This window comes from Macaca nemestrina, chromosome Y, assembly GCF_043159975.1.
Source record: "Macaca nemestrina isolate mMacNem1 chromosome Y, mMacNem.hap1, whole genome shotgun sequence".
NCBI classification, from domain to species: domain Eukaryota; kingdom Metazoa; phylum Chordata; class Mammalia; order Primates; family Cercopithecidae; genus Macaca; species Macaca nemestrina.
This window is the reverse complement of record NC_092146.1, coordinates 2,461,879-2,481,861: the sequence shown is the minus strand read 5'-3', so window position 1 is coordinate 2,481,861 and position 19,983 is coordinate 2,461,879. Positions and strand designations below refer to the sequence as shown.

At 39.6% G+C, this 19,983-nt stretch overlaps 1 protein-coding gene across 4 annotated transcripts in view; it reads right to left on the bottom strand.

Moving 5' to 3' along the window:
* LOC139361003 (zinc finger protein Y-linked) overlaps window positions 1-19,983 on the bottom strand; it is a 48,187-nt gene extending 28,204 nt beyond the window's left edge. For 2 of the 4 annotated variants that reach the window (XM_071089512.1, XM_071089509.1), the window contains exons 1-2: window positions 19,847-19,983; window positions 1,003-1,091 (exon numbers count right to left, since the gene is read on the bottom strand). In XM_071089512.1, coding sequence (XP_070945613.1) covers window positions 1,003-1,063 — 61 coding nt within the window. In that variant the 5' untranslated portion in view covers window positions 1,064-1,091; window positions 19,847-19,983. Of the gene's footprint in view, window positions 1-1,002; window positions 1,092-19,657; window positions 19,784-19,846 lie in introns of those variants that run through there. The other 2 variants (XM_071089513.1, XM_071089510.1) reach the window with 1 other exon arrangement.

Here is a 19,983-nt window from a genome sequence, read left to right as displayed (position 1 = left end):
CATGTGAGCTCTAAAAATGAATAGTTTTCTGGCTAGATTCAAGAAGATGTATGTGATAGAAGGGAAGATCAGAAAGATTAAAAGCATGAGATGGACTCCACTCACTGCTGCTTGAGGAAACCACCATGCAAAGCATGAGAAGAAATGTGGGCAGGTTCTGGAAGCAAAAAATGTTCCTGGATGATGAACTGTAGGGAACAACAAACAGTATCTCCATGGTACAACAAAAAGAAACTAAATTTACCTAAAAGTATGGATATTCTTCGAAGTCAAGAGCCTCCAGCCCTGTAGATAGCTTGATTTTTTTTTTTCTTGCTCTGTTACCCAGGCTGGGGTACAGCTGTGCCATTATAGCTCACCACAGCCTTAATTTCTGGTTTAGCAATCCTCCTACCTCAGCCTCCAGAGCATCTAGAACTAGAGCTATGCACCACCATGCTCAGCTAATTTAAAAAAAAAATTTTTTTTTTGCAGAGACAGGGTTTCCATTGTGTTGCCCAGCACCCAGGATGTTCTTCAATTCCTGATCTCAAGCAATCATCACAATTCCACCTTCCAAAGCAATGAAATTACAGATGTGAGCCACCACACCTGGCCAACATCTTAATTTTAACCTTGTAAAATTCTATACACAGAACTCAGTTGAGCCACATTTCTGACCTATAGAACTCTTGACATAAATTTGTCCTGTTTTAGATTAGTAAATTTTTTGAAATGTACCAATGGAAAAATAGAAAACTAACACAAATAGAAAACATTTCAAAGGGAGAACTAGAAGGATTTAATTGCATAACTGGAAAAACTGGAACAACTGAAGGGTAACAGTAAGATTTTGGTATTGATGGCTTAATTAACAAGATTATGAGTTGGCTATAAGATTCTGACAGGACCTAAGTATGGACCTAAGTACTTAAATATGAATTAACATCAGATTCTGCAATTTTGATAAGTAATTCCAAATCCAGCAGATGGGAAGTGAAACAACCCAAGAAATAGTAATACCTATTCCATCAAAAAATGAGTTTGGCTCTTGTGGCTGCAATTCAAATTCATCTTCATCCATGGCCTTTAATTCTCATTAGTCACAGCTCCTAAACCAGGGAATAAAGTATACCAAACATTAATTTTTATATCACATATTAAAATGTCATGATATTCACATTTCTGAAATGCTAAAATTATTTTTCAATAACCTATCAATGTAAAATTAAAGGGAACAAACTGATTTCCAGTGATACATGGGCTGCAACAAGACAGGAAAGGGCAGGTAGATTAAATCAAACAGATTGACAGTGTTTCTGTTTTTTTGTTTTTTAAAGATACTGGGTCTTGGCCAGGCACGGTGGCTCATGCCTGTAATCCCAGCACTCTGGGAGGCCAAGGCGGGAGGATCACAAGGTCAGGAGATCAAGACCAGCCTGGCTAACACGGTGAAACCCCATCTCTACTAAAAACACAAAAAAAAATTAGCTGGGTGTGGTGGTGGGCGCCTGTAGTCCCAGCTACTCAGAAGGCTGAGGTGGGAAAATGGCGTGAACCCGGGAGGCAGAGTTTGCAGGGAGCCGAGATCATGCCACTGCACTACAGCCTGGGCGACAGAGTGAGACTCTGATTCCAAAAAAAAAAAAAAAAAAGAAAAAGAAAAAGATACTCAGTCTTGTTCCTCACACTAGCCTAGTATTCCAGGGCTCAAGTAATTCTTCCCCGCTCAGCCTGACCGGGTGGGACTACAGGCCACCATGCTTGGCTTTTTTGTATTTTTTTAAAAGTTCAATTATCATCTTACATAAAATTCACAATGCTTAAGTATTTAGCATGACAAACTTTCGTAAGTGTTAACTGGAATTTGCATTATTTATATTAATTACTTAAGTGTTAACCGGTATTTGCATTATTTATATTAAGATACAGAACATTTCTTACACACCAGATGAATCTTCTTGAAGCACTACTTTGATCACTCCCTTATGAACAAGCAGTTCTCCAATATTCAGTGAGCTCCACATTATTAACCCAAGCTACCACATGACTTATTTACTGTTATTACTCAACTTTGCAACCTAGTTGGACAGCATATCATTCTTTAAACAATCTTTATGTGTTTACCCTGGCACTCAACATCCTAGAATTTTCTAGGAGGTGAGGTCTTGAAAAAGTGGAGTTATACCTGTTCAATTGTCATTAGCAGAGTCAGTAACTGCTAATATTTACAAATATTTATAAATGCAGGGAAATGTCAATATCAGCGACCCCTTAGGGATGTGGTACTAGCGTCTCATGTATGTAAACAGATATCTGTGCCACAAATAGCTAAATTCTGGTTTAATCATTCTGAAACAGGCAATAAAGAAAAGAGCTCAAACAAGTGAGAAACCAACCACTAACTGCTACATTCTAGGACTTTACTCAGCACAACAGCTACTAACTCAAAATCCTAAATGAAAGGGGGTTAGCTATAATTTTATGTCATATACTTATTCCTACTATATACTTGAGCCCATGATAATGGCTGCCCACCAATCCAATCTTTACTATAGTGAGCAATCATTCTTCAGCAACACATTTGACTGATTATTGTCCTATTTTATCATGGCGAAAACTGACAGAGACAAAAGAGGCTTTTTTGCACTTCACTGTAAATATGACCACACCTTTACATTAGTAAGCTTTCTTGGGTTAGAACTGCCAGTTTCTTCCTACAACCAGAACAAAACCATGCTCTTAATGGTAATAATATTACCACAATTTTGATAAGTAAAGGTGAAAGATAAGCTCCCATGATTTAACAGTAATTTCTAATGCCTTTGCAGTAAGAACCAAGCTTAGAGATCAGCTGAACTGGAAAACAAATAAACAGAATGATCCAGAGGATCCACTCTAAAAAATAATTTAGGCCAGGAGTGGTAGCTTAATCTTGTAATCCCAGTATTTTGAGAGATCACGGGAGGGGGATTACTGGAGCCCAGGAGTTCTAGACAAGTCTGGGCAAATAGTTGGATCCCTTCTCTACAAAAAAATTTAAAAATTAGCTGGATGTGGTGGTTCACCTGTGGTCCCAGCTACTTGGGAGGCTGAGGCAGGGGAAGATCATTTGAGCCTGAGAGGTCATGGCTACAGTGAGCTATAATCACACCACTGCACTCCAGCCTGGGTGACAGAGCAAGACACTATCTCTATAAAAAACTCCAAAATTAGCCAGAGGTGGTGGTGCATGCCTTCAGTACCTAGCTACAGTGGTATGAAGATGAGAAAACTACTAACAGCTAGTAAACCAAAAAAGGAGAAATAAACCAGTGTAAAGTAGAAAAGCATTCTAGAAACATATGTGTATGCATGTGTGTATGTATAAGCATATGTATATGTGTATATATATATATACACGCACACACACACAAACATATGGGGTTTTTTGTTTTGTTTTTTTGTTTTGAAACAGGGTCTTGCTCTGTCGCCCAGGATGGAGTGCAGTGATGTGATCGTGACTCACTGCTGCCTCGACCTCCCATGCGAAACCGATCCTCCCATCTCAGTCTCCAGAGAAGCTGAGACTACAGGCACTTACCAACATGCCTGGCTAATTTTTTTTTCTTTTTCTTTTTTTGTAGACATGGGGGTCTCAGTAGATTGACCAGGCTGGTCTTCCACTCCTGGACTCAAGGTAACTGCCTGCCTCTGCCTCCAAAGTGCTGGGATTGTAAGTGTGAGCCATCACAGCTAGCAATATTGCTAAAATAATCTTGACAAAGGCTCTTAAAAATTTATTAGCTTTCACAAGTAATGTGAGAGAGTGACTATTTCCCAAAAACTAATAAGCACCACAGACTTAAATTTTTTGGCCAGCTTGGGTGCCGTGGCTCACCCCAGTAATCCGAGCATTCTGGGAGGCTGAGGCAGGTGGATGCTTGAACCCAGGAATTTAAAACCAGCCTGGACAATATGGTGAAATCTTTATATCTTTTAAATCTTTTATATCTTTACAAAAGATATAAAAATTAGCCAATCATGATAGTGGGTACCTGTGGTCAGTTACCTGGAGGGCTGAGGTGGGAGAACTACTTGAGCCCAGGAGGTTGAGGCTGCAGTGAGCCATATTCTTGTCACTGTACTCTAGCCTGGGCAACAGAAATAGATTGTCTCAAAAAAAGGAAAAAAAAAAAATGTGGCTGCGTATGGTGGCTCACACTTGAAATAGCAAAGGCAAGAGGATTGCTTGAGGCCAGGAGTTCAAGGCCAGGAGTTCAAGACCAACTTGGGCAACACAGTGAAACTCTTTCTCTACTTAAAAAAAAAAAAATTAGCTGGTTGTGGTAGCACGCCCCTGTAGTCCCAGCCACCAATGAAGATGAGGAAAGAGGACTGCTTGAGCCTAGCAGTTTGAGCTTTCAGTAAGCTATGACTTGATTGCTGTACTCCAGCCTATGACTAAGACCCTGTCTCAAAAAAAAAAAAGGAATAACTTCTGACCCCCTTACTGAAAAAAAAAAAAATTTATATCCAATGTGTTTTTTCTGGAAAGAAAAATGCTTGCACATTTCATACATCTTTCTATCAAGTTTTATCTCACTGATGTAATGTTATATGTGTTTATATTGTTATGTGATCTATTGTTATACTTTTATCTGTCATATGTTTAAATTTTTTAAGCAACCCCATCAGATTTTGATTGGAACTGCATCAGTCTATACTAATCAATTTGAAAAGAAATAGTGTATTTAAAATATTAACTCTTCTACTCCATATCTACTCTTTAATTTAGGTCCTCTTAGATTTAATATAAGAATTTATGAGAAAGATCTTAGATTATTTCATTACATTTACTTCAAAGCACGGATGTTAGCCTGCTACAACCTTCTTTGATAAAGTCAGAAATAAAAGTTGAATGTTAGCCTTTTTAATTGTATCCATGTTTGCTTTAATTTATTCTAACTTCATCCATTTTTAAAAGGTGTCATAATTTGTTAGATGCAAAAATCTGTTAAGCCGTTGGTATAAACGTTTGTATAAACTGTCTCATTTAATTCACCGTAAGTAGTAGCTATGACCAAGCCTATTTTCCAGTTAAGGAAATTGAAGCTTAAAATGCTAAGAAGCCTGCTCAAGGACACATTGTAGCAAAAGAAGATCTTTCACCTAAGGTGTCAAACCACCACGTCTATTGTTTGTCTCATTACTCTGTATCATAATCTGGGACTTCATTCCATTTTATTCCTTATATAAATTTCAACTACTTATTTTTTAATCTTTTAATTCCCCATTCTCTAGTTTCAGTTGTTTCATAATATCTTCATTTAGTCTACTTTAAGCTATCTGAATGTTCATTATCTTAAGTCTCAAGAGTTTTATGGTTGGAGAGGAAAACAAAAGTTCTAAGAATGAACATATTTAGCATATCAGTATTCTCTAAAGTAGTATTTGCACACATTTAGGAAATGGATGTAAAAAGACAAAAATCAAAACTTTTGTTTTTATATATTTTAAAATCTCATCCTTTAAATGTGTACATTGTATGTTTAAAAATAATAGTTTAACAAAATAGGTGAATAAGAAAAACTGGAGATTACTCAACTAAAAAATGCAGACACTCCTCCCTTTATAAACTGTAACTGCTTCCTACTGAACACACATTGTCTTTGTTAATCAGTCTGAATGACAAATATAGTAACATGACAACAATACAAAATAAATACAATTATGTTGTAAGATGAAAAATGTAAAATCCTACAATTATATGTATAAAAAAATTGGTGAAAGTGAAAAAAAAAAAAGTTCAATCACAGTCACGGCCATTGGCTTAAATATAGATCTCTCTTTATAACTACAGAAAGAAATCATAACTGTAGAAAGAAAAACACAACTGTAAGCACGGAAGTAATTTTTTTCCGAAGGAGAATTATGTGAATATCAAGATTTGCAACAGCTCTTAGAAAACTGACAAAGCCCTTGAATATATTATCTTTATTATCACGCAGTGCACAACAATGAAAATACCGTTACTGTACTGCCACACAGTTCTGTCATCCAAAACTGAATCCACTGTTTAATTCATTCTGTTCAAATAATTAGTACACAGGATTACAATTAAATCTAATTTTTGAAAGATGAAACAAATTCATAATTTTTATTTCATCTATAAAAATAAAATCTCAAGCTATTTTGCACCATATTATAAAACATTTATCCTGATTTTCCATAGTCCAACTTTCTTCTGTATCTACATACTCAGAAAACATAAATATGGTGTGTTATACACATTTCTTTGATATCATTGTAACGATTTTAACTTCTATTTAGCTTTCCTCAATTTTTTTTTTTTTTTTTTTTGAGACAGAGTTTCACTCTTTTTGCCCAGGCTGGAGTGCACTGGTGCAGCGCAATCTTGGCTTCCCAGGTTCCAAACACTTCTCTTGCCTCAGCCTCCCGAGTAGCTGGGATTACATAAGCCTGCCACCAAGACCAGCTAATTTTTTTGTTTTTTTGTTTATTTTTTTTTCAGTAGAGACGGCGTTTCACCATGTTTGGCCACGCTGGTTTCGAACTCAGGTTTCAGGTGATCCACCTATCTCAGCCTCCCAAAGTGTTGGGATTACAGGCATGAGCCACCGTGCCCAGCCCAAATATTTTTAATTTAACACACCCTATTTATCTTAAAAATTCATCTTTTTTTTTTTTTCTTATCTGCCACTCCACTCAACCAATCTTTTTATGATAAGGCAAATTTTAAACTTCCCTTTTTTTCCTGGCCACCAAACCCTATCTTCAAATAGAAGTTTAAATACAAAATAAACACACTAATTATCTTTCTACTGCCTGAAATCAAGTAATTGGGTTTAACATTAAAACAAAGTAACTGAAAAGACATAAGTAGAAACAATTTATTTATAAGCTGTTGTTTAAAAAGATGGTGAGATGAAATCATTCAGTACAATAAAAATCCAGAAAGGAGATGGGAACTCATATGAAATACTGGCAAACAGACAACATAAAATACAATGGAAAGAGATTTAAAAAGATGTCCTAAATAAGAGATTAAACTCACTCAATGGGTTATGTTTAAAATACTCCTTGTGGCCAGCCAGGGTGGCTCATGTCTATAATACCAGCACTTTGGGAGGCCAAGGTGGTTGGACTGCTTGAGCCCAAGAGTTCAAGACCAGCCTGGGCAACGTAGTGAGATCCCATCTCTTAAAAAAAAAAATCCTCCTTGCATACCCTTGTTAATAGGAAATTAAAATTAAAACCACTGCAAACTCTTTAGTTTTTAAAAAATTATATGATTTTTATAAGAGGGAGAAAAATATTGTTTTAAAAAGGCACATTAACAAAAAACAAAAAAAGCCAGAAATTAAACAAAATTTAAGACCAGAATCATCATCAGCGTTGAAATACATCATGTCTTAATGTTAAAACGAAAATAGTGACATAAGGCCGGGCGCGGTGGCTCAAGCCTGTAATCCCAGCACTTTGGGAGGCCGAGACGGGCGGATCACGAGGTCAGGAGATCGAGACCATCCTGGCTAATACGGTGAAACCCCGTCTCTACTAAAAATACAAAAAACTAGCCGGGCGAGGTGGCGGGCGCCTGTAGTCCCAGCTACTCGGGAGGCTGAGGCAGGAGAATGGCGTAAACCCGGGAGGCGGAGCTTGCAGTGAGCTGAGATCCGGCCACTGCACTCCAGCCTGGGCGACAAAGCAAGACTCCGTCTCAAAAAAAAAAAAAAAAAAAAAAAAGAAAATAGTGACATAATATGTAATAGTCCTAAACATAGGCACCTTACAATACAGCCCAATAAATAAATACATACATTTGAAAATGCAGGGAAAAACTTAAATAATTCAGGGGTAATGAGAAAAATATCTATAGAGGCCAGGTCCTGTGGCTCACGCCTCTAATCCCAGCACTTTCGGAAACTAACATGGGAGGATCACTTGAGGTCAGGTGTTCGAGACCAGCCTACCCAACATGGTCCTGGCCAATATGGTTAAATCTTGTATCTATTAAAAACACACACAAAAAAAATTAGCCAGGTGTGACGGCATGCAGCTACTTGGGAGGCTCAGGCACGAGAACTCCTTGGACCTGGGAAGCACAGGTTGCAGTAAGCAGACATCGTACTACTCCACTCCAGCCTGGGCTGTTGAGTGAAATGCTGAGTCAAAAGAGTGGGGGACAGGGGAGCAACTTTAATTGCATATACTGTAAAAAGTGAAATCAAATATAAATGTGCTAAGCTTCCTACATATGCATACACACAAAACTGAAAGAAAAAAAAGGCATAGTAAATTCAAGCAAAAGGGAACGAAAGATACGGACAGAAAGCATCAACAAAAAAATTCATTAAAAAATATAATCGAATTCCTATCTGGCAAGGAAAAACGGCAAAATGTAAAAAGCTTATCAGAAAAAAAGAAGCAAACTGACAGAATTATACACATTTTGTAAGTCATAAGATAAAACTATAAATATTTATATCCTATTTATAAACATATTTATAGGACATTACAAATTCTGTGTAAGCAACAAGACTATACTCAAGAAAAGCCAAAGACTTATCACCATGAAAGAAACTTTCAATAAATCCAATGTCAAAAAAATATTAATGGCCGGGCACAGTGGCTCACACCTGTAATCCATCATTTCAGGAGGCCAAGGTTGACAGATCACCTGCGGTTAAGGAGGTCGAGACCAGCGTGACCAACATGGAAAAACCCCGTGTCTACTAAAAATACAAAATTAGCTGGGCATTGTGGCGCATGCCTGTAATCCTGGCTACTCAGGAGGCTGAGGCAGGAGAATCACTTGAATCTGAGAGGCGGAGGTTGCAGCAAGCCAAGATTGCACCATAGACTGCAGCCTGGGCGACAGAGTGAGACTCTGTCTCACCAAAAAAAAAAAAAAAAAAAAAAAAAAAAATTCATAAAAAGACTCCAAGTACAAGTAAATATACAAAGAAATTCTATCTAACTTCAAAGAAACAACGAATCCCTTTTTAATAGGCAACCTGTGTCCAGAAAGAGAGAAACTCTCATTACCTGAGTTTAACACAACCTTATCAAACTGTGAAAAAAAAAATTACAGGAACGTAATTTTGTTTCTATTCTATTAGCATCTATGAGACTGTGCAGATACGAAGACAGGACTACAATAAGGCTATGTAAATATTAAACATCCAGGTGATTCAAAATGTTTAAAGTTAGAAATGCTATTAATGCAATTAAGCACATTAAAAAACTAAAGGGGAAAATCAACAGATGTAACCAAACATCTTAAAAATTCAACTTCTCCTTTTTATTAAAAAAAAAAAACCTCTCAAATTGTGAATGGAAGGAAGCTTAAAGAATATCTTCCCAAGAAAACATTCCAACATCAGTATTTAAGGATAAAACACTGGAAGCACTTCTTTTAAAGAATCTAGACCACTGGAAAAGAAATCTAACATCACTATTCACAGATAACATAAATATAAAAAAAATGCAAAAAAATCATTATTACTGCTGAATCTTACTATGTCTACATGCTCAAAATTGTAGGATGAGCCTTTATATACCACTAATGAAAAACATTGCCAAGTAAATTGATACACTGGAGTTCGTTTAGATTTATTCACAGTTTTTAAAAATCATACACTACTCTTATGCATACACAGAAAGAACAGTAACATCCAAAGGAAATTGGCTCAGGGTATTGATAAAGTTTCTTTGAATTCAGTGCTACTCTCACTCACTTGTCTATTCACTGCTGTTCAAAGTCCTTATCTTTCTAACTAATAGAGTCATCTTGATAACAACAGTGCTAATGATGAAGCGTACTAAATTATCATCTCTGGAATAATCTTTCAAGTCCAAGACATCTACTTTGCAAGCTCTGATGCCTGCATTTTACTATTTGACAAAAGTCTGCTTTATCTTTTTCCCTGAACTGAACCACACCAATATATGGTAAGAAGCTGTCTCCAAAATTAGAAAATATGTAATAAATATATTACAACATATTTATACTCAACATAAGACAATTAACCTCTGACTGAACCAAGGGCCAATCAAACCTGCTTCCGGCTGTTTCCTTCGGCCAGGCACAGTGGCTCATGCCTGTAATTCCAGCACTTTGGGAGGCTAACACGGCCTGGTCATTTGAGGCCAAGAGTTCAAGACCAGCCTTGCCAACATGGTGAAAACTGGTCTCTACCAAAAATACAAAAATTAGCTGGGCATGGTGAGGGGCACCTGTAGTCCCAGCTACTTGGGAGGCTGAGGCATGAGAATTGCTTGAACCTAAAAGGTAGAGGATGCGCAATGAGCTGAGATTGTGACACTGTACTCCAGCCTGGGTGAGAGTGAGACCCCGTCTCAAAAAAGAAAAAAAAAAAAAATTAGCCAGTCATGATGAGTGTCCTATACTCCCTGCTACAAAGGAGGCTGAGGTGGGAGGATCACTTAAGTTCAGGAATTCAAGACCAGCCTGAGCAACATAGTGAAACCCCATCTCTACAAAAATATATGAAAATTATCTGGACATGGTGGTGTGCACTTGTACTCTAAGCTACACATGAGGCTGAAGTGGGAGGATCACTTGAACCCAGGAATTCGAGGCTGCAGTGAGCTATAATCATGCCACAGGACTCCAGCCTGTGCAACACAGTGGGACTCTGTCTCAAAAAAACATATGTATATAGTGGTATATACACACAACAGAATACTACTCAGCTATAAAAAGAAAAAGAAATCATGTCTTTTGCGGCAACATGGGTGGAACTGAAGGCTATTATCTTAAGTGAAATACAACAGGTACAGAAAGACAAATGCCATATTATCTCATAAATGGGATCTAACTAATGTCTACACATGGACTTGACACTAGAGACTCAGAAGAGTAAAGGTGTGGAAGGGAGTTGGATAATGAGAAATAACTTAATGGGTATAATGTATGTTACTTAGGAGATGGCTACTCTACCATCTCCATGTATGTAACAAATGCATCCATGTATACACCATGCAATCTACGTATGTAGTTGTACCCCATAAATTTACACACACACACACATTTTGTGTATATATGGACAGTGGACTTAGATGGCCAAATTCAAAACCTACTCCAGCACTTAATCATATAATATATAAAATGTCATGGCCTATAGACTTTCTTATCAGAAATACGGTACAAAGCTGGGGAAGGTGGCTCACTCACACTTGTAATCCTAGCACTTTGGAAGGCAGAGATGGGAGGATCACTGGAACCTAGGAGTTCAAAGCCTGCCTGGGCAACACAGTGAGTCCCCATTTCTATCAAAAATAAAAAACTAGCTGAGTATGCATGGTGGTTTGCACCTGTAGCTCCAACTGCTTGGGAGGCTGAAGTTAAGAGGATCACTTGAGCCCAGAAGTCCAAGGGTAAGCCCTAATCATGCATCAGTGCACTCCAGCCTGCTAACAGAGAAGACCCTGTCTCAAATTTAAAAAAAAAAAAAAAAAAAAGGTATAAAATATTTGACCTCAGGGAGTGATAAATAGATTAAATGGGCTATTTAGAAACCTCAAAAACAGTGCTAGTGGCCGGGCGCGGTGGCTCACGCCTGTAATCCCAGCACTTTCGGAGACCAACGCAGGCAGATCACCTGAGGTCAGGAATTCAAGACCAGCCTGGCCAACGCGGTAAAATCCCGTCTCTACTAAAAATACAGAAATTAGCCGGGCATGATGGCAGGTGCCTGTAATCCCAGCTACTTCAGAGACCGGGGTAGAAGAATCGTTTGAACCCATGAGGCTGCAATGACCCGAAATCGGGCCACTGCACTCCAGCCTGGGTGACAGAGCGAGATTCTATCTCAAAAAAATAGAAAAAGAAAAAGAAAGAAAAGAACAGTGGTGGCACACAAGAAGTACTTATGATTATGTACTAAATTCACCATGTGTGTTTCTTTGTGTATGTATGTATTCTACAAATGTGATATATATACAAACTTAAAGTTTTACCATGAATTTTTTTTTTCTTTGAGATGGAGTCTCCCTGTCACCAAGACTGGAGTGCAGTGACACGATTTCGGCTCACTGAAACCTCTCTGCATACCAGGTTCAAACCATTCTTGTGCCTCAGCCTCTCCCATAGCTGAGATTATAGGCACATGCCACCACATCTGGCTAATTTTTGTATTTTTAGCAGAGACTGTGTTTTACCATGTTGGTTAGGCTGGTCTCAAAATCCAGACCTCTGGGGACCTGCCAGCCTCAGCCTCCCAAACTGCTGGGATTACAGGCGTGAGCCACTGTGCCCGGCCTATGAAAACTGAAAAACCCTAAAATGAGTAGAAGAAAAACAACTAAAACAATCAGGAGGCTGAGGTGGGAGGATCACTTGAGCCTGGGAAGTGGAGACTGAAGTGAGTTTAGATAGTGCTACTACACTACAGCCTAGTGACAGAGCAAGACTCCGTCTCAATTTTTAAAAAAGAAAAAAAAAGCTAAAACAATTCTAAATAAAATATACATATTAACATTTGATCATAAAGTCAGTTTTAAAACACAGCAAACAGAGAAGCAAATAAAACACTGAAAACAAAATAGGGAAACTAAAAATGCCTAAATACTTAAATGAATCTGATATACCACACAAATTGCATTACATATCAATGGAGAGAAAAGCTAAATGAAATAAATCCATACAAAAAAAGATAAATTGCAATCCAGTAAAAAATACAAAAGATGTCCAGAAGGATTCATGCCCTATATATTTTTGTAAAACACAAAACTTTAAATCAGTTTTAAAAAACAAATAGAAGACAGCATTTTTATGCCCTATTTAGTAGGAAAATTATTGCAGACACAAAAATTACAACCTATATATGAAAACACTAAAAAGATTACCTCAAAACTGCATCCTACTCAACAAAATATACCCAAAAGAACGTTAAAAGAAGCCCCAGGCTAGGCATGGTGGCTCACACATGTACTTCCAACAGTTTGGGAGGCCAAGGCAGGAAGACTGCTTCAGCCCAGGAGTTCAAGACCAGGCTGGACAACATGGCAAGACTCTGTGTCTATGAAAAATAAAAAACAAAAAGTTAACCAGTGTGGTGGGGTGCACCTGGGCCCAGCTATTCAGGAGGCTGAGGCAAAGGGTTTGCTTGAACACAAGAGGTCAAGGCTACAATGAGTTGTGACCACTCCACCACACTCCAGCATAGGAAACAGATACGCACACACACGCGCGCGCGCACGCACACACACACACAGAGTTTATATTGGGGGAGGGTGGGCAAGTGGGGAAGCTCAACCTCATTAGAAATATGACAAATGTGGCCGGGCGCGGTGGCTCAAGCCTGTAATCCCAGCACTTTGGGAGGCCGAGACGGGCGGATCACAAGGTCAGGAGATCGAGACCATCCTGGCTAACACGGTGAAACCCCGTCTCTACTAAAAAAAAATACAAAAAACTAGCCGGGCGAGGTGGCGGGCGCCTGTAGTCCCAGCTACTCGGGAGGCTGAGGCAGGAGAATGGCGTGAACCCAGGAGGCGGAGCTTGCAGTGAGCTGAGATCCGGCCACTGCACTCCAGCCTGGGCGACAGAGCAAGACTCCGTCTCAAAAAAAAAAAAAAAAAAAAAAAAGAAATACGACAAATGCAAAATTAAAACAACTGGATATTATTTCATCTCCAAAACCCTGAAAGAAATTTAACTGTCAAACCTTTGGTGCCAGGTATGGTGGCTCACGCCTGTAATCCTAGCACTTTGTGAGGCCAAGACGGACAGATGACCGGAAGTCAAGAATTCAAGACCAGACTGGCCTGCATGACAAAACCCTGCTTCTACTAAATAAATAAATAAGCCAAGTGTGGTGGCACATGCCTGTAGTCCCAGCTATTCTGGAGGCTGACGTACAAGAATTGCTTGAATCCAGGAGGCAAAGGTTGAAGTGAGCCACGATTGCACCACTGCACGCCAGCCTGGGCAACAGCATAAGACTCCCTCTCAAAAAAAAAAAAGGTAATGATATGGAGAAACACTCTGACAGAAAACTTAGTATCAACTAGATACAACCAATGTGGAAAGAATTTGGCAATTCCAGTACAGCTGACAAATGCACATGCACTTCAGATTACCAATTCCACTTAAACCCGAGAAGTTAATCATGTACAAAGATGTTCACAGCTACATTGTTTCAAAATTGGAAAAGACTGAAAACCTAATTGGTTCCCAGTAATGAATAAACAGGCCACAGCATATTTATAAACTATAATAGAATATAAATTCAGATTAATGATTTCCCAAACTTTTTCACCTTAGGACTCCTTCACAATTAAAAAATTTGAGAGTCCTAAAAGAGCTTTTGTTTAAGCAGGTTTTATTATCAACATATACCATTTTAAAAGGTAGTGCCTACTAATTTTAGGAAAAGTTTATTTATGTTTGTTCACTTAAAACTAATAAACCATTAATATTAAGATAAATAACACTATTAAAAGTACTTTCCAAATTATAAATTTTTATGTTAATCTTTTTAATACCTGGCTTAAAATAAAACAGATGGATTCCTCTATCTGCTTCTGCATTCAACTTTCTGAAACATGTGAAACTCTTGAAAACTCTACTGTACACTACATTCATGGGCTAATAAGAGTAAAAAAGGTAAATTACTTCTTGGTATTTTTTTAAAAATTGTTTTTCTCTCACAGACATCTGAAAAGGTGCCAAAGATCCCCATGGGTTCCTAGACCAACTTTTGCTAACTAAAACATTAGATCCACAGATAACATGAAAGAAACTCAAAAACTCACTGTTGAGTGATAAAAAATACACAAAATGACACATACTCTATGATAACTTCCTGAAGTTATAACACATACAAGGAACCAGTCTGGGGAAAAAGAAGCAGGATTGAGAAGCACTGAAGGCAACTCTTTAAAATGACCTGCACAATTCCATTTCTTTAAATAAAAAAAAAAAAATGAAACAAGTGTGAAAGACTGTAACATTTGTTACAATCTGTTACAACAGATTTATACTTGCCTACTAAGGACAAAAGATTTTATAATTTACATGTTTAATATATTAACTGTTAATTTTTTAAAGTCATTGACGTAGATTCCTTTGTGTCTCTCCTAGATTCCTTTGTGCCTTTCCTAGATTAAAATTCCTCTTTCAATTAAGCAAAATTTGGTTAAAATCTAGTTACTCTCCTTTATTACATTTTACAGCTAAATAAGAGCGCCATATTTATTAAAACACTATGTTTAAAACAATTTAGTAAGAAAAAGAATGGGCTGTCAGCCAAGGTAAATGGTTAAAGCAATGGTGGAAACATGTTCCTGAGAATCCTGTTTTCATCTGCTGCCTTCAAAAAATGAACACTCAATACTTACACAATTCAAGAACACTATTTGGCTCCTGAACTTCAATTGGAGGGCCATTCAACTCCATATAAATCTCTGCATTAAATTATTTCAAATGATTTTTTTTGAAATAATGTTTATCTGCCAGATCATTCTGTTAGCGGAACAAATCAAGGTAAGAAACTATCTACTATAATTAAGGGCTTCAAAAGTTAGGGATGAAAACAAAAGTATAAACCTACATTTAGAATACAATAGATTAAATGTTAATTAAAGATATCTACACTGCTCTAAGTGACAAGGATGAAAGAAAGCCTGGTAAAACGGTAGTGTCTGGAAAAGGAAGATAGCAAAAAGCAGGAATTATTTTAGGGACTCTAGGGCAAAAGAGGTTCAATGCACATTACTGGGCACCTACTCTGTGCCAGATAAATTTGGTTTCAGCAATATTGAATATGGACTGTTAATAAAAGGTCAGGATGGAGGTGTTCAGTAAGTAACTGTAAATGCTAGATGAGAAATTTGATGAGTGCGAATAAGAGACAGGGATGCCAGGGAAGAAGTTTGGAGAAAACGAGTAATTAATCTCAAGTTAAATTCCACATTTAGGTTAGGAAAATGACCAGAGCAGACAAAGAAAGGACAGAGAGTTTCTGAAATGCAGTACACTTTCAGGTGACACACCAATTACCTGCTGTGGAACAGTTTCACATGTTGAGAAATACCAGATTTAGAAGTGGGGAGAATAGAAATAAAAGTACTAGTGAAACTAAAGAGAAGACAGATACGCTTTTTGTAAAATAAGCATATCTATGAATATTTATAGAAAGGGGCAGGCAGAGAGTAAGGAAAGGGTAAACAGAGAAAATGAACTTTGAAAGCAACACTTCTCCCAACAAAAGAAAGTAAAGTGAAGGAAGAACTAAAGCAAAAGTATGAAATGAATGAGATCAAACATTTGCATCATATGGTCATCTATCTTTCTCAATTCAGTAACAAAATAATATGCTGGCATTGAAGAACTTAAGAATCTAAAAAAGTTTGCAATTGCCAGAACGCATAAATGCAACAATTCAAAGGATAGCAATTAGTGACAATACAAATGTAAACAGAGTAAGAGTTATTTATATATATATATAAGCACTGTATGCTTTAAAAAAAAAAAAAGTTAAGGGGCATCTATTTAAAAAATACACATAAATTAAAAACTAACAACTCATTTATCCAAGATAATTGGCTAGCAGAAGTCCGGCACAGTGGTTCACGCCTGTAATCCTAGCACTTTAGGAAGCCAAGGCAGGTGGATCATCTGAGGTTTGGAGGTTGAGACCAGCCTGGCCAACATGGTGAAACCCCATTTCTACTAAAACTACAAAAATTAAAAATTAGCTGGGTATGGTGGCACACACCTGTAGTTCCAGCTACTTCGAAGGCTGAGGCAGGAGAATCGCTTGAACCCAGGAGGCAGAGGTTGCAGTGAGCTGAGATAGCAACAATGCACTCTAGGCCGGGTGACAGAACGAGACTGTCTCAAAAAAAAAAAAAAAAAGACTAACAGATCGTCAAGGTCTATCCCATCAGGCAAAAAAGTACTTTTTACTTAACAATTTCCTTATAAATCCTTTAAAACTATGCACTTGCCTGTCTTCTTTTTGCACATCCATTGCTGATGTACTGGAACATCTACAACTGCTGTACTGTACAAGATACAATTCTATCTTCTTTACAGCTCTTCAGTTGTCAAGATATAAAGCAACTACCTCTACAGTTTATGTTGGCCCTTAGCAAGTCAACAACTAGATTGCATTAAAAATTTGCTTTGACGGCCGGGCGCGGTGGCTCACGCCTGTAATCCCACTACTTCGGGAGGCCGAGATGGGTGGATCACGACCTCAGCAGATCGAGACCATCCTGGCTAACATGGTGAAACCCCGTTTCTACTAAATATACAAAAAAATTAGCCGGGTGTGGTGGCGGGCTCCTGTGGTTCCACCTACTGGGGAGGCTGAGGCAGGAGAATGGTGTGAATCTGGGAGGCAGAGCTTGCAGTGAGCCGAGATCGCGCCACTGCACTCCAGTCTGGGCGACAGAGCCAGTCTCTGTCTCAAACAAAAAAAAAAAAAAAAATTTTTTTTTTCCTTTGACTACCTCCTGCAATACACTGCCACACTTTTGTAAACCATCAATCTCTAGTTTCCTTCAGACTTCTTTGAATCATCAGAGCTCTGATATGCTAGTCTGGGAAAACTGAAAACCTGCCTTTTATAAATTGTAAAAGTCTAGGAAACAAGTGCTGTACATGTTCTCTGAAACTACTGCATCTAGGACCCTCACATATAAAGTGAACTGCCAATTTTAAAGCTTGCTCACCTGAAGACTATTTTCATCAGAGGATTACCTTCACCAAGAAGGGCAAAGTTTGCATACAGCCATCTGAAGGCTACTGCATTTCTGACAACTTTTTTTTTTTTTTTTTTTTTTTTTTTTTTTTGAGACAGAGTCTCGCTCTGTCGCCCAGGCTGGAGTGCAGTGGCGCGATCTAGGCTCACTACAAGCTCCGCCTCCCGCGTTCACGCCATTCTCCTGCCTCAGCCTCCCAAGTAGCTGGGACTACAGGCGCCCGCCACCACGCCCTGCTAATTGTTTGTATTTTTAGTAGAGAGGGGGTTTCACCGTCTTAGCCAGGATGGTTTCGATCTCCTGACCTCGTCGCCTCGGCCTCCCAAAGTGCTGGGATTACAGGCATGAGTCACCGCACCCGGCCAAAAAATAGCTACATTCTTGATCATCTATCCGGTAACGGAAACACCAATTTACTACTAGCCCTCAATGCTTCTCAGCCTTGAAACTGTTCTAACAGCTGCAGCCAGAGCTCAGCATAATCTCAGGTGTGCCACGAACGCATTTCAGAATCTATCTTTTACAGCCTAAATTTGTATCCCTTTCCTATCTATATTACACACTCCAGCCAAACCGTAAATATTTGCCATTTTCTACAGACATTTCATTCTTGTAATGACCTCTCCTACTCCCACCCTACCTAAGAAAATCCTACTCATCCCTCAGTAACCCTAGCTAAACCCCATTATCTACTTCAGGAATCCTTTCCCAATTTTGCAGCCTGAAACCTCGCCTTCCTGTGAAATGCCCACAGCAAACTTTTTTGCTGCATTAAGTCACGTTCTGCATTAAGCGCCTTTTAAATCTTTCTTAGTTCCTAGCACTGTCCAACGCTCACGCTACTGTGCTCCAATTTGCCAGCAAAGTTGTACAAAATGCTAACAAGTCTTTTGAAGATGAAACTGTATAAGAAATTTCAAATAAAATCTCAATGTCATCATGGGTATATGAACCTACAAGTAATGTATTGTCCTTCAAAGAGAAAAATACCTCTTCTGCCTATTTTCCATCTCTTACTCAAAAAAAAGTATCCAGACTAAAAAGCTCGTTTAAATACAGCTCATCAAAAGTTTTTCCACATAAATGAGAGAAGTCGCCTTAAAATTTTATTCCTCTGCCCTCGTGCTATATAATTTGTACTGTACTGTCTATCGAATGAGTGCCTAATAACTTTTTTTATAATAAATCCCATTGATATTTTTCAGATCCTCGAGGAGGCAATGATGGTTGCAAAATAAGCGCATGGAAGGTCCCCGAACAGCCACATAATGACTTTAATTAGGAGAAAATAAAATTTTCTGGAATTTATGTGCTCTCGTGAGCCCAGGTGCCCTAAGTGCCACCTGCCCACTAGGGTGCTATAGACTCTGGGAAAGACACAGAGCAGGGAGCGCTGCGACCCCGGCACCCGAACAGACGTCTGCAGCATGTCAGCTAAAGCGTAGCCGACACAGCCTCCAGCCAGGGACCGGCTGTGAGGGGAAGGCCGAGAGGTGGCGCTGCTGCAGGAGTCTGGAATGTAAGCGCGCGCATGGCGACAAAGGCAAAGGCCGCTAAGGGAACGAGCACGCCCCGTCGCGCAGACACGCCGTCGCGCCCATTCCCGGCTCAAGGATCATAACGGAATTCTTTTCCAGATACCGCCTTCAAAATGGCGGCTCCGCCTCCCGACAACACTATCAATACTCCCCAGCAGCAGGCGCCTACTATCCGCCATCTTGCCCCCCGTCCCTCCTCCCCTTCGCGGACATTTACATAGCGAAAATAGGCCCAGCAGGCCTCCGGCCTTCACCTCACGCCTGCAGCCTTCGCCTCCTCGCCAGGCCTCGCCCCCGTGCCGCGCCCTGGGTCTGCAGTGGTTCGACCCCAGGTCCACCAACCGCCTTCCGAACAAACAGGCGACCTTTTCCCACCCCTGCCCGCTTACGGAGCGCACCTCCGCATCCTCTCAGGGCGGCCGAATTATTCCCAGGCCTAACTGCGGCCTCCTCGGGGCCTGTTCGGCGCCGAGCGCCACGCCGGCCGGCCTAGCGCGGGAGGGCGCCCTACGGGACGCCGACCAGGCCACGAGCAAGTTACTGCGCGCGCACTAGGCCCCGCGGCCGCGGGGGCACGCGGGACTCACCCGACGGACTTGCGGGCCGCCGGCGACAGCGGCGGGTGCTGCAGGCCGGCCTTTCTCTGGAGCACTGGGCCGGGCTCCGGCTGGTAGGGCGGGCGGAGGGAGGGAGGAGGGGCCGAGCTCGGAGCTGACAAAAAGCG